This window comes from Panthera tigris, chromosome D2, assembly GCF_018350195.1.
Source record: "Panthera tigris isolate Pti1 chromosome D2, P.tigris_Pti1_mat1.1, whole genome shotgun sequence".
In the NCBI taxonomy this organism is placed as follows: domain Eukaryota; kingdom Metazoa; phylum Chordata; class Mammalia; order Carnivora; family Felidae; genus Panthera; species Panthera tigris.
In genome coordinates this window covers 53,988,023-54,012,091 of record NC_056670.1, presented here as the reverse complement: position 1 = coordinate 54,012,091, position 24,069 = coordinate 53,988,023, and the positions used below count along the sequence as shown (strand labels likewise).

The 24,069-nt window shown below is 46.6% G+C and overlaps 1 protein-coding gene across 19 annotated transcripts in view; it reads left to right on the top strand.

Moving 5' to 3' along the window:
- Window positions 1-22,067, top strand: part of SORBS1 (sorbin and SH3 domain containing 1) — a 145,226-nt gene extending 123,159 nt beyond the window's left edge. For 18 of the 19 annotated variants that reach the window (XM_042961141.1, XM_042961131.1, XM_042961137.1 and 15 more), the window contains 3 exons: window positions 12,747-12,805; window positions 15,467-15,579; window positions 18,764-22,067. In XM_042961141.1, coding sequence (XP_042817075.1) covers window positions 12,747-12,805; window positions 15,467-15,579; window positions 18,764-18,831 — 240 coding nt within the window. In that variant the 3' untranslated portion in view covers window positions 18,832-22,067. Of the gene's footprint in view, window positions 1-306; window positions 1,081-12,746; window positions 12,806-15,466; window positions 15,580-18,763 lie in introns of all 19 variants that reach the window. The other variant, XM_042961130.1, reaches the window with a different exon arrangement.
- Window positions 22,068-24,069: the final 2,002 nt, after the last annotated feature.

The window sequence follows — 24,069 nt, the reverse complement described above, 5'->3', positions numbered from 1 at the left end:
TGCAAACCAGGCCAGCACCATCTGTAAGTGCCCTGACAGGCCCCTTTCTCCCACGTCCATACCACTCACTTCACCTCTCCTCCACTACCTGCACACACCATGCACACACACGCGTGCACCGACATTCTGCTTTCTCTCCAGTCGCACCAAACGATTTCATTGGGGGGACACCAGAGTGTCCTCATCCTCTCCATTTCATTCCTCTTTTGTATATCCCTTGTGATTGTTTTCCTTTCTTCTTTATGCTGACACTTGTACCTTTTGCTTCTTTCCTTTGTTTCTCCTCTCTCTCCTTTTCTTTTCAAGTCCCCCGGTCACAGCCAGCTCCTCATGCCAGCCCCCTCATCTCTGCCCCACCCCCACCGAGCCCTGTCCCCTGAGATGCACGCCGTCACCTCTGAATGGATTTCGCTGACTGTAGGGGTCCCAGGCAGGCGGTCTCTGGCCCTGACCCCACCCTTGCCTCCTCTGCCGGAGACTTCTGTCTACAACACTGACCACCTCGCCTCGTGGGCAAGGCCCGGTCCCTCCCTGTCTCTCAGCCTGCCCCGTTCGAGCTGGGCAGATCGTTCCACCCCACGCTCCCTGACATCCCCACTGGCCCTGCCTCCCCCCCACAAAGCCTCCTCCCTGGTGCCCGGTGCCCCGGCCTCCCTGCACATCAACGGGGACAGTGGTATCCACGTGCCACCCTCAGGTGTCCGCCCGGAAAGCTTCTCACGGCCGCTGCCAGGGAGCTCTGATAGGGTCATCTGCGAGCTCAGCGACGCCTTTAGCAGCCAGGGTAAGCGGCAGCTGAGGCGAGAAGAGCGTGGACAGTGTGAGAGGAGAGCAGAGCGGGAGGCAGGTGACAGATGCCCTGGAGCACCCAAGATCTCTAAGAAGAGCTGCTTGCGACCTTCAGACGTGGTCAGGTGCCTGAGCGCGGAACAGAGACTCTCAGATCTCCACGTCCCCGAGGAGAGCCGGCCCAGCAAGCCCCTGGGTAGCCCTTTTCCGGGAAGGGAGGCTGAGCAGACAGAGCCGCGTAGAGGTGGCGAGCAGGCTGAGAGGAGGGCTGCTGGGAGTGCTGTGAGCCAGGTAGGCCTGCAGCATGACCGTGTGTGCCTTGGCGTCTCAGGTGCAAGGGGGGCTGGACGTCTCACCCGCGGCCCAGTGGATGCCGGTGAGAGCCCTGTGCTTGCCTTGGGAGCAAAAATATTACCCAGGAGGGAACGCAGGGGTCATCGACTAAGGTGTCAGGCTGGGGACAGTTGGAGGCAAAGGACAGTCTGCACTCGGGCCTCTTGAGGTGACTTAGAAGTTGCTCCCATCTTGGGCGCCTCTGGGCCCGGTGCAAAAGCCCGTGAGAAGGAAGACCTTCCTCACGCCCATTCAGGCCTTGGAGACTTTCCTCGATTTGCTCTAACACAGCTGAGAACACCAGGCTTCAGTTTGGCTCCGTGTGGCTTGGTTTTGTGTGAGACGCACTTTGTTTCCATAACCCATGGCGCTCTGCCAGTGCTCAGCTGCGTCAGGTCTGCGTCCTGTCTCGTGTTTGTGTGGGAGCACAGGGCTTTTGTGTCCTGATGCACAAGTGCGTTTTGGTTCTGGGGACCAGAGCTGGGGCCCTGGGAGGCAGATATAGGGTCCTTGAACGGACACACCAGGTTTTTATGGGACTGGCCCAGTTTCTCTCTGGGTCAGCTGCAAAGATTTCAAGGACCACAGTGGCCTTAGGGTGTTTGAGGGCTGAAAAATGGGAGGGTGGGGCTGGGGGTAAGCTTGGCAATTAGAGCATGATTCTAGTTTTGGCTATGCTGTTCAATACCCCAGAAGTCAAAGACTTTGGACAACTTCTCCAAAGTAGCTGGGGTTGAATGCCCATTCACCTCTTACCGTCTATGCCTGGGCGTCCTTTGCCCTCTCTGAGCCTCACCTATAAAATGGAGATGATGCTCTACCTCCTAGTGTGGCTGAGAGGGTTCCATGAAGTAATGAGTGTGAAGTGCCAAGTGCATGGGGTGGGAACAGAATGTGGTCAGCTATCCATTTTGGGTGGTCTAGAGCTGCTTCTGGAATTGAGAACATTCTAGAATGCCTTTAGTATCAGATGGAATTCTTAAGTCCCATTTATTATTTACCATGTACAGTGCCCACAGTAGACCATGCTTGATCTTCAGGCCCGCAACCCTAGTTTTTCTCTAAAGTTTCATTTATTCACTCAACAAATATTTATTCGAGACCTGTAGACACCACCCTGTACTAGGGCAGGGTTCAGGGGTCAGTGCCTTCCTGCTCTAGAGGAACCTGTGTTCCAGTGAGATTGGCAGACACAGCCGCATCATGACCGCAGTAACAGAGGTAGGCTCAGAGGCCACAGGAGGACAGAGGCCTGAGACACAGACCAGGCCAGACCTCCAGCTCCAGCCTGCTGGTTAGGAGTGGAAGATCTTGCCACGGGAAGAGCAGTGTGGAATAGTGATGAATAATCAGGCTTAGCCTCTCGCCAGCGAGCCACTGTTTTCTCATGTGCAAAGCAGGAGCGAAAGTCTTCCCTCCCTCATAGGGTAGTTGTAAGGATTAGATGAGGTAAGTGAGGTGCCTGGTATGTGGGAAGGCTCCATAAAGTAGATTGTTTTTCCACCTCTGAGCATGGGGCCCAGGGAAAATAGCAATACCTGGGGAAGGCCTTGCCTGGTAGAGCAGGGGCTCCTGGAGTGTGTGTTCTAGGAGGGAGAAAAGGGTGTGTCCTGTTAAGGAAAGAATAGTTGGTTAGGGAGAGATAGTGAAGGGACTAGTTGGGAAGAATTTAATGTCTCTGACACGGTAACAATTCTGTAAACATTCTAAGTCAGCCCACAGTGCCTAGAGACCTCATTGTTGTCAGCCCTGAGTCACCAGCACAGCCCAATTCCAGGACCCAGCGCGTCCAGGAAGTGCACGTAGTGCCGGGGCTCTGGGCGAGTTTAGGGATGCATACTTCCCACTTCCTAATGGAGGATGGGAGTTGGGGGTGGTAGCTGGCAACATGGAAAGACAGGCCTGTTGAAAATTGGTTTTCCTTTCTTGGTGGGCCTCCAGACCCCAAGTGTACGACTTCCTGTCCCCTCCCTTCCTCCTGCTCTTCCAGGGCCAGCCCCATCCCCACGGGTGTGCACAGCCCCGGGCCCTGGCCTTGTTCCCTCTGAGAGTTGGAGGAGTTGTGTGAAAAGGGCTCCTGCCCACACACCTCCCACCCAACCCCTGTGCTTTCCCCTCATATGACTGGGACCCGGAGCCAGCCGCTCGGGAAAGGGGGACCTGCAGAAGCTCCCTGCCCCTTGAGGCCCTCTTTGCATGACAGAGCTAAAGATGGAAAGGACTTCAGGGACAACTGTTCTTTGGTGGCCTGCCAGCTTGCTGTGGCCTCAGGCTGTGTCACTTATTGGGATAAATGCATTGTAGGCCAGTGTGTGTGATCAGGAAAATTGTCAGTCGCTGTTCTCCTTGGGGAACTGAACCAAAAGTTCACTTTTATTATAGTTGTTAGGAAGCTGGGTTGAGTATGTGGCCAATAAGTGAGGGGGGTTAGCTGAGTAACTTAAGTGAAAAGACATTCTGAAATGCTGTGATCATTTATTCTTTCACTCAAGTATCTAGGATGTTCCAGGCACTTTGCTAATGCTGCAGGAAACAGAGAGGGATAACTGTCATCAAGTGCTTCCCGTTGCTCTCAGGAAAGTGTCCTCCTTCACAGGCTTTCAAGGCCTCATGTGATCTGGCCATTTAGACAGCAAGCCAGCTTCACCTTCCAAAACCTTCTTGCTTGTTTGTGTGGATAATTCCCACCTGCCCTTTACTTCTCCACTTAGATGTTACTTCTTCCAGGAAATCTTTCCTAACAACCTCTCCCAGCCCCTGTAAAAGTGGATTAAGTGCTCTGACCTTCTGCTTCCATAGCCCCTGCACCAGACTTTAGGGGGCACTTCTCAGCTCTGTTGTATTCTTACCTTTGCTTGTCTGTGTCACCAGTAGAGTGTTAGCGCCCTAAGGTCAGGGATCATGGTTCCTGATATATGGAAGGTATTCAATAAATATTTGTTGAGTGAAAGAAAAGATTAACAAGTGACTGACTCCAGTGAAAGGAATGTAGGATCTCCATTGGTGGGGGATAAGACATGTTCACAAATAATTATGATGCAGACAGGAAAGGAGAGTCAAGTAGTTCACCCTGAAAGTTCAAGATGAGGAGAAATAGTAAGCAACTGGAGAGGGAAGGTGCCAGTCTGATAGACTTTGTAAGAAATGTGGCATTTCATCTGGGGCTTAAAACACAGGGAGGTTTATAATAGGCAAACAGCAAGAGGGTGTCGTTCGAGGCAAGCAGATAGCCCAGCCAAGACCCACAGGTGGGAACGTGAACAGGGGTATGGAGCTTTGGGAGCTTTGGGTGAGGCTTAGTGTGTCCACAGGTACATAGAAGGGGGTTCTGGGGAAGGGGCCGGGAGCAGAGCTTGGAGGGGCTCCTGTACAGCACGTAGGTTTTCATCCGCACCTAACACTGTGTCCGGTCCCCTTCCTCACCGTGACGTGCCCCTTGTGAATCAGTTGTCAGACTTCCCTGTTTGGTGCTAAGTCCCTGCATTGCTGCTTCCTTCCCCTGAGTCACCTGTCCAGCCCCACCCCTGCTGCCCCCCAGCCGTGCGGATGTGTGAACACTTGTGTAAGGTTTGGCTTTTCACTCCTTTGTAGACTCCCAAGCTGAAATCACATTGAGTTGGTTGCTCGTTATTAGGTGTGTGTTCTCTGGACAGCGGAAGGTGTGGATGAAGTGCGGGGGGTGTTTAGGAGAACCCCAATCTAGAAAGGAGAGCGCTGTGTCGAAAGTCGGGATCCCCGGGCTCTGGGCCAGCTCTGCTGTTGGCCTGCTGTGTGTCTTCAGATGAATCACTTCCCTTCTCTGGGAGCTTCCTTATCCATAAACAAAAGATTTAGACAAGAGAACTAAAGTTGTTTTTGGCACTGATATTCTACGATTAGCTAAAACTCCTGTATAAATGAAAGGGAAAAAAAGAACAAATCCAAAATTTTAAGGAGGTGGTTTATTATAGACCTGCAGATGTTCACAACTGAAAAATGAAAAGGTTTTCCCTTTGGCGGGGGGGGGGGGGGGGGCAGACAATGACATAAATACAAAGAAAATGCCCAAGAGTTCAGAATCATCAACCAAATTCTTGGATTTTATCAGGCATCATTTTGGCCAGGGAGGTTTGGGGTGATCAAGACAGTGAAAGAGAAGAGCACCTTGGAAATCTGTCATTAGCATCATCAAATATTTATTGAGCCTTCCCAAGATAGAGATGCTGTTTGCTGACTGGCATCCAGCTGTGGTTTTTAAGAGTTCCTACAATTGGTGTGAGAGATCCTCATAGAATTTCTGAATTAAAAAGAACCTTTACAAATCATCTACTCCAGTGACTCTTAACCTGTTCTGGGTCACAGAACCTTTGAGAATCTGAGGTCAGCTGTGGACTCTGGGACAGTAGTTTTGGGACGAGGGTAGTGCACACACAGTTTTGCATCAAGTTTCAGGAGATCCACACCTGAGTCCGTCCGAAGGCTCCCTGGGAGTCCGTGCCTCCCCGCCCCATGCCCAGGCTAAGAGCCCCCCCGTCTGTTCTCCTTTTATGATGAGATGAGAAAACTGAGGGCTGAGAAGAGTGACAAAGTTTCTGTGATATTTGTTTGGGTCCCAAAGAGAAGGAATCCAGTCAACAGTAAAAGCAGCATTTAGAAAAGCCGTGTGGATCCTCAAAGCATCTGAGAAGCACAAGAACAGCCTTGGAGAAAGGAGAGGAGAGAGAGCTACTCAGCTGATGGCAGAAAGATGCTTTGGCGGATTCCCTCGGAATCCATGGAAGCTAGCTGCATTCCCAGAAAGATCAGAACAAAGACCTAGCCCTGCTCTGAACGTGGAAATGAGAAATAGAAGGGAAAGCATGTAATGCAGTTTACAAGAACAAAAAGGAAATAAAAAGTGGTAAGATACCCAACTAAAATTGGAAACATTTTCCTTTTACTCAGAAGGGAAATCTCTAAATCTGTACAGAGGGTTTTTAACAATTTGCAGGAAGGGGAGAGGCACTGGCCACAGTTATAAAAATAGTCAGGTGTTATCTCAACACCTGAGGGTAGGGAACTAAGACCCAAAGTTGAAGTGTCCACCCCCAAAAAGGTGTTAGGAGAGATGGTAGGTATCCATAGCAACCCTCATGCCTGTGTAGCCACACAGTACCTCCCGAGGTACCTCCTCAAGGAGTACCTCCTTGATCACTGACCTCTCCAGCTATTCTGATGTGTCCCTCAGGCAGAGCACAAGTGCAGAGAATCAGGGTGTCGTAGAATGCACAGGACTTGGTGTCTGAGAGACCGGGGTTCACGTCCTGGTTCCTCAGTTACCAACTCAGGCATGTTGAGTCTTAGTTTTGTAAGAGGTAAATGTTGACCACCTTGTTAAGAGTATGAAATGAGATAGCATGGAGATGATCACGCCCCGCACAGAGCATGTCACTGCGACTCAATAAATACCTGTTGGATGATACCAGGCCACAGGGAAAAGGAACAAAAGTTTGCTTTATCCTCCTTCTCCCATCCCACCTAAGAGAGGAAGATGGAGGTGGGGGAAGAGAGGAAGGTAGAAAATGGAAGAATCCTTCTACTTTGTGTGAACAAACCCAGAGTTTAGAAAATTGAGAATTTGCACTCTTAACTTAGTGCTTCTCCCTGCTGTCTCGTACCTGGAGTATGAAGGCATCCTCTTGGAAAGCTTCTGATTTCTTCATCTTCGGATACACATTTGCTATTACTCCTCAGATCACTTTAGGAGAGAAACAGACCACATTACAGACCATGAGGACAAGGCTGAGTGTTTGGGTTTAGTGTTGTAATCAGATTCAGATTACAACGAAGTAATGTGTTCTCTGTGGAGTAGCCTGCAAGAGGGTTGTGTTTAGGTGGTAAATAGCTGAACCGGTTGATTGTAATTTGTTTTATGTTTAAGCTGGGGTATTTTTCTTTTCTTTTTTTATTTTTTTTAATGTTTATTTTTGAGAGAGAGACAGAGCGTGAGCAGGGGAGGGGCAGAGAGAGAGGGAAACACAGAAACAGAAGCAGGCTCCAGGCTCTGAGCTGTCAGCACAGAGCCTGACACAGGGCTCGAACTCATGAACAGTCACATCATGACCTGAGCCAAAGTCCAACGCTCAACCGACTGAGCCACCCAGGCGCCCCTAAGCTGGGATATTTTTCTTAATAAACTGAAGGAGAACTTGGTGGGGTCCCATTTTGAGGGTCCTATGGGGGTTTTCTAGAGCTGAAAACCAGAAGCCCAAACCATTCAGGCCTCTGACACCTCAGGCCCAGGTGCCTGTGGTGTTCTGAGAGCTGCAAATCTACCGCCGTCCAGGGCAACCCCTCACCTCCCATGCTGCCAGAAGGAAGCTCTCCATGTACATCTGGAGGCTGCAGTCACAAGCCCTCCACCCAGTCCTCAGTGGGCCTTGAGTGGGGTGCATCTGTTCTTAAGGCAGGTCAGCCCTGCCCAGCCCTGGTTCTCAATTCACAGGATGCATGTACTCTTACGTTAGAAACTTAGAGCCAAGAAGAATGTTTATGTAAATCATGTCCAATCCTCTTATTTTACTAAGAACTTGAAATTCAAAGACATTAAGCGTTTTGCACAAAAGATAGCGAGTTAGTGTCATAGCCTGGAACCCAGATTTCCTCATACCCAGTCAGGTCTCCTCCTAGGAGGCCAGTGTGGGTCACCAGAAAGAGAGGTGGGGTGGGGTCTGGGCAGGTGAGAAGATAGGTGTGTGTGGTGAATTGAGGAATGCCGTCTCTGAGCCACTCAGGGGTATTAGGAGGGCAGAAGGGGCCTGAGATGCTTCCAGGGGGATAAGGCCACACTGAGGTTGAGTTCTTTACTCTCGTTCACATCTCCAGGACTTTCTGCTGTTCTGTATCCTGCGGGCAGTTTATTTGGGGCTTCAGGGCTTGGGCACATACCCAAAGCTGGAAGAGAATGCTTGCTAACTCCCGTGTTAGTGCCAGGTGTTCTGTGGATCCAGAGGGATTAATAGCCCCAGGGAGGCCAAGGTCAGATTCCTGGGGCACTTCTGTGCACTGCAGATAGAAGGGAAACAGAGCACAGGTCCATGCAGGATTGCTCACTCTGGGAGAAAAAAGTGAGCCCTCCAGACCAAGGCAGGGGGCAGTGTGTGAGTGCGTGTGCAAATATGGAAGAAAAGCAGTTTCTGGATCAGTAACTAACTCCTGCTTACTGATGGGGGTGTGGGGAATGCCTCTGTGTGTGTGTGTGTGTGTGTGTGTGTGTGTGTGTGTGTGTGTGTGTGTGTGAGTCTATTGGGCTGATGGCTGTTTTTCTAAACGTGAAAAACTGGGGCGCATCTCCAAGAGTCTGAAATGTACTTGGCGTAAGATAATACTCCCTTTATTCTTAACCCCGGATGAGGTCCTTGTTAGAACTTTGTCTACTTTTAGGCTTAAATAAGTAGGGGGAGGGTGCAGAGCAGCACTGCCCAGGAGACATATAACATGAGTCATGTATGTAATTTAAACTTTTCTGGTAGTACAATGGAATGAATGAAATTAATTTGAACAATATCTTTTATTTAACCCAACATATCTAAAATAGTATTAAACTACTGATAAAATTACTAATTGATATAATAGTATATAATCAATATAGTAATTATGAATGATAATAGTTTGCATTCTAAATTTTGTGCTAAGTTTTTGAAATCCAGTATTTCAAAAGTGTAAGTATTTTTACACTTACAGCACATTTCATACTGGCCACATGTCAAGTGTTATGGGCTACCATATTGGACAGCATAGGTTCAGAAAAGAGATACATAAAGCTGTATACAGTTAGAAAATGGGGCCAGGGAAAGAAAAATCTATACCTAAAGGAAAAAAATCTGAGGGTCAACAGCCTTCAAAGTAAAGGACAAAACCCTACAATGAATATCAGTGGTCTCTACTGCCCCTGAGGATTCACCTGCCACACGACACCCCCCAGAAAAATGGTTTACATCTCAACTACCTGAAATGTTTGATTTAAATATAAGGAATCCATTTCAACCAGGGAGAAATTGAATCTTAGCTAATAGGATAAATGTTTATCTTGCCTTTGTCCCTCATCCCACACACTATGAGTAAGGAACCAAACTATCCTTACCTCTCGGGGACAACTTCAGTTTGTACTAGATGTTAACTTTGTCTCAATGCGAAGGCTATGATGATGATTATCCTCTGATTTGGATCCGACCTGAGACCAAGGAAGGTATTAGCTATGTCAATATCCATCCAGTACTGTGGATCCTTGAGTTCATGACTGGACCATATCAATTACCGTACCCTGTACCTTTTACATGCAGAGAAAGTATTCAGGAAGAGACAGGACAGTGTCTACTTTCACAAAGGGCAGAAGCTGGGTGTTGGTTGCTATCATCATAGACATCCCAACTTGGCTCGAGAGGAGGTGGTGAATGTCGGTTAGACACTGAGGACTCAGTCCTCAGTGGCTTTGCCACATTGTGCAAACCTTCACACTTCCCTGAGCCTTAAAATGTCCTTTTCCACCCTCTCCAAGTCAAAGGGTTAGTATAAAAGTCAGATGAGGTGATGGACCTCCATGTGCTTTTAAAGCTTTTGTTTGTTTTTAAGTGCTTTACAAAAAAAAAAAAAGGGCTAATAAAATATCAGGTTCTTTTTACTGTATGTGATTCACCAAGCCTCTCTTAAGCACCAAATATTTGCTTGACGATCAGTGCCAGTCCCTCCTTTGAGATTAAGTTGATTGTAAGATGCTACAGGGCTTCTGTAAGCTGTGGACATCATGTGAAGAGATTGTCCACATCCTCTCTTTGTTCTCCATTTGACCTGAGGTCATTAGGCCACCAGCTGAAGTTTGGGTTTTTATGCCAACTTTTATTTTCATGAGGTGTGACCCAGACTGATCAGTCTTGCCACACTGTAGCTAGCCAAAGAACTTCAGTGAAGGATAATTAAGGTCCTCTTCAGCCTTGCTCCCCAAAGTTTATCTGTGGGCCAGCATCATGGGCATCGCCAGTAGACAGACAGAGTCTCAGGATGCACCCCAGACGTGTCAAGTCAGAGTCTGCATTTTAACAGGATTCCCAGGCGATACCGGCATATGCTAGAGGTTGAGAAGCAGCGCCCAACAGCATCCCATCAAGTGACAGCCTTGGCTTCCGTGTCCTCTGGGATAGGCAGCTTCCCTCTGTCAAAATCTGCCTGTGGGTGTCACCTAGTCACCCAGAATACACTTTATTTTTCTGACACCTGAAAACCCACGTAACAAGTGCTTGGAAATGGCATTACTTTCCTTTGTTACACAAAAGCCTTGATCCAGAGGCTGGATGGGTAGTAAGTAGAGCCACACAAGGTCACCTGGCAAAGGTCTGTGGGTCCTGAGACATGGGAGAAGGAACGTGAAAAGGCCCCTGGCAGCTCTGTCTCTTCCTTTACTCCTGTCAGAGTCCAAGGTTTAAAAGATGGCAGTTTTGAAGAAGTTAGAGAACTTGAAGAGGTTTTCCAGAAGGACAGGAGTCCTTCTGGAAAAAATGATGTCTGGAGTAGAAGTTGGTCCTGCAAGACACCCTAAAGAATGAGGCCATTTACAGTGGAGATGAGCAGGAGGGGGCGGCGTGGTGGCGTGCCCGGGACAGCCCGGCAGCTCGACTTCTCGCTCACTGTGGGACGTTGGGGCGTGCGCTAACCACCCTGAGCGTCAGCTTCCTGGCTTTTAAAAGCAAACAAGATGACAAAACCTGTTCTGCCTATCTCCAGGGTTTCTGTGGGACTCATGGAAAGTAGTGTCAGTGAGCACTCTTAATAACATGGTAAATGGTCCAAGGATGAAAGAGAAGGTCCAGTAGATGAATCCAGAAAACAAGTCAACCACTAATTCACTGTGTGACCTCGAGGGAGGCCCTGGGCCTCTCTGAATCAAGTGAGCCATATGTAAAAGATCTCTGAGTGCCCTTCGAGAAGGCCCTGGAGCTGCTGTGGCTCATTGCTATTAGCACACATTACCAGGGGCATTTCTCCAAGAAAGATGGCTTTTCAAATATTTATTTAGGGAAAGTTCTGAGAGTTTGGAATTGAATGCTTTCTAGGGGAAATGATTCCAAACACTCTTCCTGGCCTATACTCTGGGAGACCCATTTACAAAAACGGGTCTGCTTGGCCATCATTGCACCTGTGTTTCCATGTCAGCATGTGGTACCTGAGCTGGTGAGTGAAGAGCGATGGTTTCATTTCTACAGCTATGTCAGGACACACAGTCCTATTTCTGGAAGCAGGCCCTGCCCTGTGAGATATCTGAACTCATCTCATACCTGACTGGAGTGTGTCATGTGCGGACTTCTCCAGGGGAACAGTCTTGTTTGAGACTTCAGATACTCCTGGGGAGTTTTTCAGAAGCATTTCTCTCTGTTTTCATAAGTACCCCAATATGGCATACCTGTTAGTTTAATGAGCCTCCTTTGCCAGAGGAGGCTTCTAGTCAACGGCTTTCGGCACAGCAGCCCTTCCATAGATGCCTGCCAGCTGAGAGCAAAAGGACCAATGTGTGTTTTTATGGAAGGTCATAACTGTTCCATAAGACAGCCCTTCTGTGTCTCTTTCCTGCCCATCTGGGGACCCTGTGTTGTCGATGCTCACCTCACTGCACTCATGCTCCGAACTTCCCATTCCGTTGCCTGGATGCTTGCTTCTAACTCTGTACATTGCATTTCCTCCTGTGCACCCACCGTGTTGTCATGGAAACTCGAGCGCCATAGGCCACGAGTATCCGGTGTCATCGAGTGTGATGGTGTGGTACGTGTATTTGCTCACACTTTTATTTTGAATCCGTTCCAATGTGACATCTGCTAAAATGTCTCCCTTATAATTTGCTTGGTGATCACAGCCTTCTCATCATTCATTGAGAGCAGGACCTGATCTCACAGAATCTGAAAAGAGCTATGTGGTAAGATGCCTGTTGAATAAGAACTGTAGCTTTTCTAAAGAGAATCCTTACTGACTTCTAGAGTCTCAACTGGAGTAATGCCTGGCTAACTCACAGAGCCATGATTTACATGGCTGTTGTCCTAGAGGGAAATATTAGGCCACCCCCTTCCCTCTCAGAAAGCAGAGGTATTTCGAGACCTTATTTGTACTCTGCCTCCATGTGGGATTAAGTTAATGGTTAGTGCATGATCGGGAATACATACTTGCATTTCTATCTTGAAGTTATTCACTAATTACAGGCTTTTATGCTGCTGCCTTTGGTTTTTTTTAATAGTCATACTAAATCCCAAATTCTTCTGTATCTTACCTGTTTTTTCCATGCTTACGCCTGGATCCCTCCTGCACTTCACTACTGGAATATCTATTTTTTTAACCTGGATCTTCAACTCTGTTGTTTCCCTGGACTTATGTGCTTCGTCTGGAATGTTACATCTCTTCCTCTCTTTCTTTTTCTTTTTTTTTCTTTTGTTGTTTTTTTGTCCCCATGTTGACTGTTATATGGGGGTTTCTGGATATCTCGGGGCCACTCACAGGAAGCAGTTTGCAATGAGATCATAAACATTGCCGAAAAATCTGTTCATTACTGCAGCACTGTTTCTCATCCCCTTGACTTTCATCACAAGGTATCCCCTTCTGACAATAAATCATCTTTAATCATTTCTCAGCAACCTCAAGCCCAACAGCGAAGAGTCACCCCAGACAGGAGTCACACCTCACAAGATTTGTAAGTATACTTGGCAAACTTCCTTTCTCACATCACATGCTTGGTGGACTCCTGGCTTTAGAGAGTGGGTCATTGACCAAGTCTGGGGCAGCCATTTGGGGGAATGAACAAATCGCCCCTAGCTTCTCTGAGGATTTCTAGTTGGGGCCATATTTCCCATCAGCCAACATGAAACAGGTGGTGGGTGGATAAATAAAGGAGGCCATAGACTGCTGAGAGATAGAGACCGGTGAAGAGTGAACTGCCATTCAGGGGCAAAGGAGGGCTGTGCTGACTAGAGTCAATCCTAGTGTTGTGGAAATATGGGGGAAGGAGTCATTGGTTCTGCCTGGAGATAAATGAATAGAGTTGATCCACTCATAAAAAAAAAAATCATTGGATGTCTCCTGTGTTTTAAACATATAGGGGTAAACTCCATTCCCAGAAGAAGGGAGATTTGGAATGGGCATTGAAAGGCAAATTGGAGGGGCACCTGGCTGGCTCAGTCAGTAGAGCACACAACTCTTGATCCCTGAAGTCATGAGTTCAAGTCCCACATTGAGTGCAGAGATTACTTTAAAAGAAAAAAGAAAAACAAATTGGTTTTGAGAGCTACAACAGAGAGGTAAAAGGTCTCCCCAGCTGAGGAAAACAACATGCAAAGACTCAGGGTAGACGATATTTTTGGGGAACTCAGAGAAGGCCCACATGGAGAAAGGACTCAAAGGAACAGTGCCCTGAGCAGCATGAGGCCCATCCAAAATTAGAGCTGATTGGGGGACCCAAGCAGCAAGGCTGTGGGACCTTGGCCAGCCAGTCTCCACTGTCTGGGGGTGATGATAGAGAAGCAGATATCTGGAGTTATTTCCCAGAGCTGAGGCTAGCAAGGCAGCCACAGTGGAAGTTAAGAGGAGGATAAGGAATTCTAAGGAGTCCAAGTAGGATGGAGACAGGAGGCAAATATGGAAACATCAAAAATGTATGTGCTTACCAACTGGAAATCATTCTGCATCTCTTAATTCCTCATTCGAGACTTTCCTCTGGCAGACAGATCCACCTACCAAATTATCAAAACATTTGGATAAATGCACAAAATTAAATAGTCCCTTTGGTTTAGCAAAGGGGAAAATGAACCTGTCGTTCCTGGGGACTGTGTCCTCTTGTCTCTAGTCTCGCCTGCCCTCTCACAGGCATTTGCTGGCATGTGCTGGAAATAGTAGATGGTTGGCGCGTTTGCACAGTTGTGCCCGGTACTCTTGTGTTTCAGAATAGCGAGCACACAGAATTGCGAACTGGTGCGTAGTAGATGCTTCTTAAGTATTTGTCAAAGGAATAAATGAAACCAAACTTTTCCCTGTTGCCAAAGCAGTTACAGGATTTCATCACAAATAGTCCAGCCTTCTCCTGCGAGCTGTTAGTACAGACAGAACAGCACACACCAAATGGCCTTAGGCCAACTAACAATAAATAAAAATCTTAACCACAAACATCACTGGGACAGAAAGAAAGCAAAAAGTGTTCAAGAATTTCAGAAAAATGACATCACATTTAAAAACAATTGACGAGAGGCACCTGGCTGGCTCAGTCAGAAAAGCATGCAACTCTTGATCTTGGGGACATGAGTTCGAGCTCTACTTAGTGTGTAGACATTATTTAATGAATAAATACAACTTTCTGTGGGGGAGCACCTGGGTGGCTCAGGCGGTTAAGCGTCTTTCTTCGGCTCAGGTCATGATCTTACGGTTTGTGACTTCGATCCCCGCATCAAGCTCTGTGCTGACAGCTCAGAGCCTGGAGCCTGCCTCGGATTCTGTGTGTGTGTGTGTGTGTGTGTGTGTGTGTGTGTGTCTCTCTCTCTCTCTCTCTCTCTCTCTCTCTCTGCCCCTCCCCTACTTGCATGGTCACTCTCTGTCTCTCTGTCTCTCTCTTTCAAAAATAAACATTAAAAAAAAACTTTTTTGTTTTAATGTTTGTGTATCCATTTTGAGAGAATATGTGCGAGCAGATAAGAGGCAGAGAGAATGGGAGAGAGCTGTAGAGCCTGGCACAGGGCTCAAATTCACAAACCGTGAGATCATGACCTGAGCCGAAATCAAGTCTGATGCTTAACCAACTGAGCCACCCAGGTGCCACAATAAATTAAAACTTTAAAAAAATAAAAACAACTAACAAAATATGTATCAGCATATTAAGGAACTCAAGATAGTGAGGCCATTGGAATGTACTTTTTATATCCTTGTATCAGTACAATTTTATACATATACAACAATTGCCTTACACTTTCCAACGTATATGAGCAGAATATAGTGTCTATCTCTGGAGTAAGAAACTTCTGATTATCTTTGATAATCTACATACATTCTCCTGTGTTAAGAAAAAGCCTTGGTTAATTTTAAAGAGGGGGCATCTAGGCAAAATACTTGTAACCAAATGAAACTAAATAAAAGGACTGATCATAGCCTTGCTTGTCAGAGGCTCCCCCCATCCCTATCAGTCTTCATTTACTTATATGCTGAATGGATCTCCCCATAAGCTCCACTGTTAGAGAAATAGCCAGTAAAATACTTTCATCTGCCTTGATGTGTGTGAAACACTACCAAAGTGCTGATTTAACTCACATGGGCTTTAAAAAACTCATTATTTAATCCTATCACTGTTTGAGTGAATGTTTTTCATTTTTAGATTTAGCTACCAAGCATTGTATAGCTATATACCACAGAATGATGATGAATTGGAACTCCGAGATGGAGATATTGTTGATGTCATGGAAAAATGTGATGATGGATGGTTTGTTGGTAAGTGATCTCCTCGTGTTTTACTCACTAGTTGTATATTGAAGGAGTAACTAAGAGTGATGAGCCATGCAAAAGGCAATGTTCTCTGCACAGAAAAAAGCCTTCTCAGATCCTGTATCTCCATCAGGAATGCTGGGCCACCCAGTTTATGCTTGCTCTGGAGACAGTGTGGATGACACTAATGGTGTTGGACCCAAAAACCAAATACACCTAAGTGACTGCACGGAAGGGCAATTTCAAATTGGTTGAGTTCTGTATGTCTTTGTATTCTGTGTATATCTGTACTACATGTGCAGATTTTATTCTCTTAAAACTCTTAAGAAACAACACAAGAAAATTTGAGCCTAGGTCTCAGCCATGAAACTCAAGCATATGTGTAGATGTTCCAAAGACCTTATTTACTTCAGGCTTCTAAAAACTTTTTTTTTTATATTTATTTATTTATTTTAAGAGATTTAGAGTACAAGTTGGGGGGGGGGGGGAGTGCAGAGAGAGAGAATCCCAAGCAGGCTGTGTGCTATCAGCACAGAGTCCAACACGGGGCTTGAACCCACACACCGTGAGATCACGAGCTGAAATCAAGAGTTAGATGGCTCACCGGGTGTCTGGGTGGCTTAGTCAGTTAAGCATCCGACTTCGGCTCAGGTCATGATCTCGCGGCTCGTGAGTTTGAGCCCCGCGTTGGGCTCTGTGCTGACAGCTCAGAGCCTGAAGCCGGCTTTGGATTCTGTGTCTCCCTCTGTCTGTCTGTCTCTCTCTCTCTCTCTCTCTCTCTCTCCCTCTCTCTCTCTCTCTCTGCCCCTCCCCTGCTCATGCTCTGTCTCTCTCTCTCTCTCTCAAAAATAAATAAACTTAAAAAAAATTATTAAAAAAAAGAGAGAGAGAGAGATGGCTAGTGAACTGAGCCAGCCAGGTGCCCCCAGGCTTTTAATAACTTCAGTCAAAGCAACCTACTTAGTTAAGGTCCTATTCTTGATTTCAGCTCAGGTCTTGATCTCCCATTTCTCAGATTGAGCCTCGCATTGGTCTCCCCACTGACACATGGAGCCTGCTTGGGATCCTCTTTCCCCTCTCTCTCTGCTTCTCCCCAACTCATATGCATGTGCTCTCTCTCTGCCCCCCCCCCCACACACAAATAAATAAATAAATAAAACCTTTTTTAAAAAGCAGCTTGCTTAATTAAAACAAAAGATTCACCATTACAGGAGAAGGATCAACAGTTTTTAAGATTTTGCTACAAAGCAGATACTTGCTTCATGTACTTTCTTATTGAAGATCTCAACAAACAAGATAAGAATTACCTCCATTTCACAGACTCAAAAACTGAGGCCCAAAGATGTTATATAACTAGACCAGGTCACCCAGGTAGCCAGTGGTGGGGCCAGTACTTGAACTAGGCCTGTCTCTCCCATAGCCTTTGTTGTTTCTGCACAGGCACAAACATGCTGCTGGGGACCACTGGCTCACTTTTTGCCTCTGTTTTACACTTACTTGTACAAAGGGTTTTACCTTTATCCTCTTCCCAAGATGAGCTCTTTCCTGATCTCTCTGGAAAATCTTTGCTAAAGTGAAGTCAGTCAGGGCTGAGGTAGTGAGAATGGCAAGGCCTCGGCATATGTGAGAAGCCAGAAAGATTTGCCTAGGCCTCACCAGCCTCTTAGAAAGCTGCCCCTTCCTCCCCAGGCTCCCAGAAACCTCCCCAGGCTCCCCACTACCTTGAACTATTCTGTTCAGATGGAAGCCCCATCTGAGAAGCCACCAGCACTCCCGTGGAGTGCAGTCCAATGGAAACAGAACACAAGCCATGTATGGAATTTAAAATTTTCTGGAAGCCACATCGGAAGAAGTAAAACGAAACCGAAAATTAATTCTAGCGATATATTTTATTAAAACCAACGCATTCAAAATATTATTTGAACGTGTAATCAGTATAAAAAATCATTAGTGCCAAAGGAGGATGTAAAATATCTAAGTCTTAGGAGTCCAATGTGTGTATTATACCGTCACAGCCTAGCTCAGTTCAGAATAGCCCGGTTTCGAGTGCTCAGCCGCCTGTGGCTGTCCTATCAGAGAGTGTGACTCTCGTATGTCTTAGCTGTTAAACTCTTCCAGGAGTGCTTATGTCTTTTATGGGAACACGGGGCACTGTTGGGGGGCACCAATTCTCTCCTGGGGGCGTCCCTGGCAGCTGGGTAAAGGAATGTTGCTCAGTCCCTCAGGTGCTTTAGAACGTAGCCTGGTGCTCAGAGTGGAAGCCTATTTTCTCATCCGTAAGGAGAGGTCGAACCAGCTGTAGGAGCACATCTCTGGGCTTTGTACTCTCGGTTCTTTGCAGCCTCCTTGGCCGTCCTCCCTAGGGGTTCAACTAGTTATTTTAGAGGTCTTTAGTTTTGACGCCCTTTTTTTAGCTTGAGGTTTCACTTTGGGCAACAGCCCCGACCTACTGGTGGCAGCTGCTTGAAATGCTGTGTTCACCAGGGTTCTGAAGCTATATCCAAGCCGATTGGGGAAAGGAAGCAATCGTCCCTATTGTGATATCTGCCAGCGAGAGGGGAATAACGACCCGGCATGTATCCGCCACCATCCCCACCCCCACCCCTGCCCGGGTCCCCACCCCCCACCCATCCCAAGGGAAGGGACTAGGTTAGGGATCCAGCAGTTCCGGATGTAGAGCAGTTGGGGAAGGGCTTTGCGCCCAGGTAGCTCAGTGTTCCTGGCTCAGCGGGAACCGTGAAGAGGTTGGAAGCAAAGACAGGGAGTCAATCTGGGGCTTAGGCACAGGCTTCTGGGAGGAATTTCCTTTTGATGTGTGGTCATATCCAGTGGACTTTTAGAAATCTTACAGTTTAGAAATTAGATAAATGTGCTCCTTTTTCCAAAAAGTATCAGAAAGAGCAGAGGGCTGGGAGTTAGAAGTCCTGGGTTCAAAGCCTGCTTCTGATGCTTGCTAAACTGTGGGACCTCAGTAATGTCACTTAAGCTCTCTGAGCTTCAGTTTCCTCATCTGAAAGAGGGGAGTACTGAGAATACCTTCCTGGCTTACCACCAGGCATTATTTGATAGCCTAAATGAGATAAGATGGAAAAATGTGCTTTGGAAACCATATGCTGCATTGTTAGCAGGGGGCCCCCTCTGAACTCACATAGTAAGTCTTCTGATTTTGCGTGTGTGTGTTTTTTTACAGGTACTTCAAGAAGGACAAGGCAATTTGGTACTTTTCCAGGCAACTATGTAAAGCCTTTGTATCTATAAGAAGATTGAAAACCACAGAGATTATTTTTATTGGAGGATGAAGCATAACTCACGAACTGGTCTCTTTATTTAAACATTGAGTCAGTAGGAAAACTAACGCAGCGGATAAAGTAAGAAGCAAAAGAGAGGGACAGAGAAGTGTTGTGTCTGAAGCCTGAACCTGTGTGAACGTACAGTGTCAGGCAGGCTGAACTGAGAAAAAAGGAATGAGGCAAATCTGTATTTACTTAGCTGCTTCTGGGAGCCACTCCAAGCCTTCCCTGCCTCTCCCCCTCTTGGGTAATCTGACCTGTAACACGGGCCAGGATCAGTGAGGTCAGAAATGCCTCTTGCTGCCCCAGCCTTGACCAGCTTTTGCTCAAAGGGGTCATTTAGCCGGAAGCAGCCCTCAGAGCATCAGGCAGACCCCTAGCCATTCTCCAAAGGCTCTACACCCCAGCCACCCAGAGCCCCATTTCCAAACACTGCTGGGGATCAGCTCGGGCTGCCGAGGCCATCCCTGGAGGCCCCCAGGCTACCCAAGACCACGTCCCTCACTCCTGGGGTACGTGGGGAAATGGAGGGAGAACACAGGTGCCCTGTGCATTCAGCCCGCATGCAGCATTGCTCTTGACGCCCCTGGTGTTCAGACAGAAAAGAACATGAGGTTTGCCCGTGGGAGCGGGGTGCCCGGGTCAGATAGTTATATTTGTATTCCCAGGTGATTAAGTTAAGAAGCTCTGTAGTTATCGAGGTCACTTGCAGTGTGCTCTTTCCCATATCTCTGACTTTTGTAAGTGGTCACCTTTAGCACAGTTTCATTTAGCAGAATGCCATTGCTAACCTTTCTTTTCTGGATTGTTTTTGGTGAGGGCAGTTTGGGGTTGATGGGCCTATTCTGACAAGGTACCGAGGATGACATCCAGTGAATCATTTCACATACGCCGGATGCTGGGGCCACTGATAAGCAGGATGTGCTCCACACCTTAGCACAGACTCCCTGCAGCAGTTCAGGCACCACCCACAGTGCAGTAGCCCAGGGTCGTGAGCCCCGATGCACCCTGGTGAGGCTTCTCTTTCGAGCGGAAGGTGCCCATGCCCCAGCCCGAAGTGCGAGGCAGTGGTTCGCCACTCCCAGGACGTCTGTGCTTTGCGGGGCTACATCTGAGGAGGGAGGGCCCTGTGACACCCGGGGTGCTCCAGTCACATCTCCATCCATCCAGTTCAAGGATGTTTCTCAGCCTCTCTGCTAGACCCCTTAGAAAACTAGAGAAATGACCCACTCCCTGCCCGCCAGGAACTCAGAGGTGATTGGAGAGGTACACACACACAAATACGGAATCAAGAGAGACTGTGATATGTGCGAAGAAGGGTATGAGAGAGGAGGAGGAGATTACCTTTCCCTGGAGAGACGCTAGGAAGCATTGTCGTATTTCTGTCTCCATGAGCTCACTCTTGAACAACTAGGCTGCTTAGAAGAACCTTCCTCTGAGGGTAGTTTATGGCTGGAAATTCTTGGAACTGTTTCCAGAGTTTTCACACTCTTATCCTCCCCACAAATACGCATCCAAGGTCACAAACAGGAGTAGCAATTCTAGGTGGTAGGGTGTATACAGGAATCCTGGCTCTCTGCATGTAGCTCAGAATTGCCCCAGGACCATTGTCCCAAAACCTGGAGTCTTTACAGGTAGGCAGAGTTTGTCTTCAGTGCCTCCGTCCCACCTTCTGTGTCTGCCATTCATCTCCCCATCACCTGTCCACCCCCGTACCCCCATCAGAGAGCCTCATTCTCTTCCTGTCCTCCTTTCAAATCTTGGCCTCAGGAAAGAACCTGCCACTGACTCCTTCACACTGGAGTGTAAATGACCGGTAAGAGGAATGTGTTACTTCTTCCTGGAGACACTTGTTTTTAGCTAGGACAGAGCAGAGCCTTAGCCCCAAGGGATGAGGCAGTGGAACTAATGGTGGTGGTAGGGGGTGGGGGTGGGGTGGAGGAGCTTCCTGGGTAGAAAGAGCCTTTTTGATATTCTTTAACACTCATTGCTTTGGAAGGTCGACTTCAGCATCCAAGGGCACTGTCTGACTCTCTGAGGAACTATAGTACAAGTGCATATGCACGTGCATTTTGCACAACAGTATTTCACTCATTTTTGGAACGTAATTCTCGTATTGGCTAATGTGTTTCCTGGTCTTTCTTAGATGCAGACCATTAATAACGACCTTATTCTAATAGCTTTTTGAGGGGTGCTTCTTAAGTAGGTAATTTTGAACACCTCTTTCAATACAGCTAGAAAATAAAACCAATTTGTAAAGCCACATTTGCATCTGATGCCAGCCTCATGCATTTGTATATCTTCAGAAACCCAGGTATGCCTCACCAATTTGCCCGTCTTTAATAAAATCATGTTAAAATTTGCATCAAACTTCAGCTTCCTATGTATGACGGAACAAGGAACAAAGTTTCCAACTGCTCTTTTGTCCTCAAACATTTAGTAATATAAAATACCTATTTTTATGCTGAAATATTTATACAGGTTTATTAATAGCAAGTGCAACTAACTGGCGCCATGCCTTGCAACACATTTTGATATATTAGCCATGCTTCTGGGTAAAGGCAAGCCCCCAACTACTTATCTTTTGCAGTCTCTCTGGGATCAGTTAAAGAAAAAAATCATATGCGTAAGAAGTAGGACTGTAAATATGTATATTTAACTTTGTATAGCCCATGTACCTACTTTGTATAGAAAAATAATTTTAAAAATTTGAACTGAAGGGGGGTGAAATAAGGAAGTCATGAAGTTTTTTGCATTTTTATTTAAATGAAGGAATTCCAAATAACTCACCTGCAGATTTTTAGCACAAAAATAGCCATTGTAAAGTGTTAAAATTTTAAATAATCATTCTTTCTGGGAGAGAAGGTAATTGTGATCTCAGTTATAGGTTTTTTATTTTGTTTTTGATTTTTTTTTGTTTTTTGTTTTTGTTTTTTGGCTGTCTTATTTATCTACAGTAGTATTAAGTTCTTTTGCTAGAATAAGTTACTACAAAGAAGATTATATTCTGAAAGAAAAATAACTGACATTATATATAACCAATTAATTTAAAGTGTTGCCATTTACACACCAAGAGCATGTACTATGCAGACACAGATTTTTCCATTCATTTATTTTTCTTTATTGCGGTGGATTGATTTGATAAATGGATGTGTTGAATTACTACATTTGCTGTACATATTATTTAATAAACTTTATTCAGAATTGCGTGGCATATGTTCTTACCATTCATTATTTCTTTCCTTTGCCAAATCTCTCAGGAGGCTTATATTCACTGCTTCGATTTCACGTACTCTCCTTTTCCATTCTTTTCTTTTCTTTTTTTTAATCTTTATTTTTGAGAGAGAGAGAGAGAGGGAGAAAGGGCGGGGGGCAACAGAGAGACAAGGAGGCACAGGATCCAACGCAGGCTCCAGGCTCCGAGCTGTCAGCATAGAGCCTGACGCGGGGCTCGAACTCACATTCGTGAGTTCGTGACCTGAGCTGAAGTCGGACGCTCAACTGACCGAGCCACCCAGGCGCCCCTTTTTTTATTTTAATTTTTTTCTTAACATTTATTCATTTTTGATACAGAGTGCAAGTGGGGGAGGGGCAGAGAGAGAGGGAGACAGAATCTGAAGCAGGTTCCAGGCTCTGAGCTGTCAGCACAGAGCCCGACGCAGGACTTGAACTCATGAACCATGAATTGGTGACCTGAGCTGAAGTCGGACACTTAATCGACTGAGCCTCCCAGGCGCCCCCTCCTTTTGCATTCTTAATCACGTACCATTTGACTTCCGTCCTGCCCTTTGAAGACACCACTTCTTACCTTACTCTTTTCTCAATAAGCTAACTCCATGGCCTTCTCTGAATTGACTACTGTTGACCATCTCACCATTCTTTCTACAATATTTTTATAGTGATTATAAAAATAATGCATATATCTTTAAAAGCAAAAGTGAAACATTATAAAATGCATGTAATGGGTCATGATTTGCTCCGCAAGACATAGGTACAGAAAATGATACAGCACTTTTTCCAAATCGAGTTAAATCAGCTATGAGTCCTCTCTTTCTGTGGCGGGTGAAAATGCAGGCTCTCCTTTTATTCCCTCCCAAACCAAGTGTGTCGAGATGATGGCATAGGCATCTAACCTCCCCTGGCATCCCATGGCTGGGACCACCCCCATCTCAGTTTGGGGCAGGGCCTGACTGCCCAAACCAAACCTCCACCCTCCCTGGTTCTGTTCTTTTCCACCTCTTTTTTTTTTTTTTTTAATTTTTTTTAACGTTTATTTTATTTTTTATTTTTTTTTTAACGTTTATTTATTTTTGAGACAGAGAGAGACAGCATGAATGGGGGAAGGTCAGAGAGAGGGAGACAGAATCCGAAACAGGCTCCAGGCTCTGAGCTGTCAGCACAGAGCCCGACACGGGGCTCAAACTCACGAACTGTGAGATCATGATCTGAGCCGAAGTCGGACGCTTAACCGACCAAGCTACCCAGGCGCCCCTCCACCTCTTTTAACTCAAAGCACTAGTTGGCACTTCCGCCTCTTTGGGGTGACTCAGTGGAATCCTTTTCAGTAGGCTTGGGCGTCAGTCATGGGAGAAGGGTGGTGTCCCAGGGGTCTGAACCCCGGTACTGAGCCCTGTTTCACAGGCACTACTTCCATGGCCTCCATCCCATTCAACAAATCCATCAGCTGTACTTTCAAAGTAGGTTTAGAACCCAACCACTCCCATCACCAGAGTCCAAGCCGTTTTCTCTCTGGATCATTGTGCTGACTTTCCAACTTGGCTCCCTGCTTCCACCCTTATTCCCTCTACTTTGTCTTAACAGAGCAACCAGAGTGATCATTTTTAAGTTGGCTTACAACCCTCTAGAGGCTTCTCATGTCGCTGAGTGGAACCATGCCTCACATCCATTGGTACGCTGTCCCTTCCCTCTCCCTTACCTCTGACTTCACTTCTCCTTGTTCTTTCCACCCACATGATCCTTATGGCCTCAAAGTCATCAAGCACACTTCAGGTTCAAGGTCTTACATTCTATCCCCTGTGCCCAGAAGACCCTTTCTGCTGGAGCTGCATGGCTTTCTTCCACCCTTCTTTTACATCTTTAATGTTGCTTTCTCAATGAGGCTCTCTTGGACCACTTTATATATAACAGGACCTTACTGTTTCCACCGAGCATCCTATCCCCCTTCTCTTCCTCCGTGCTTCATAAT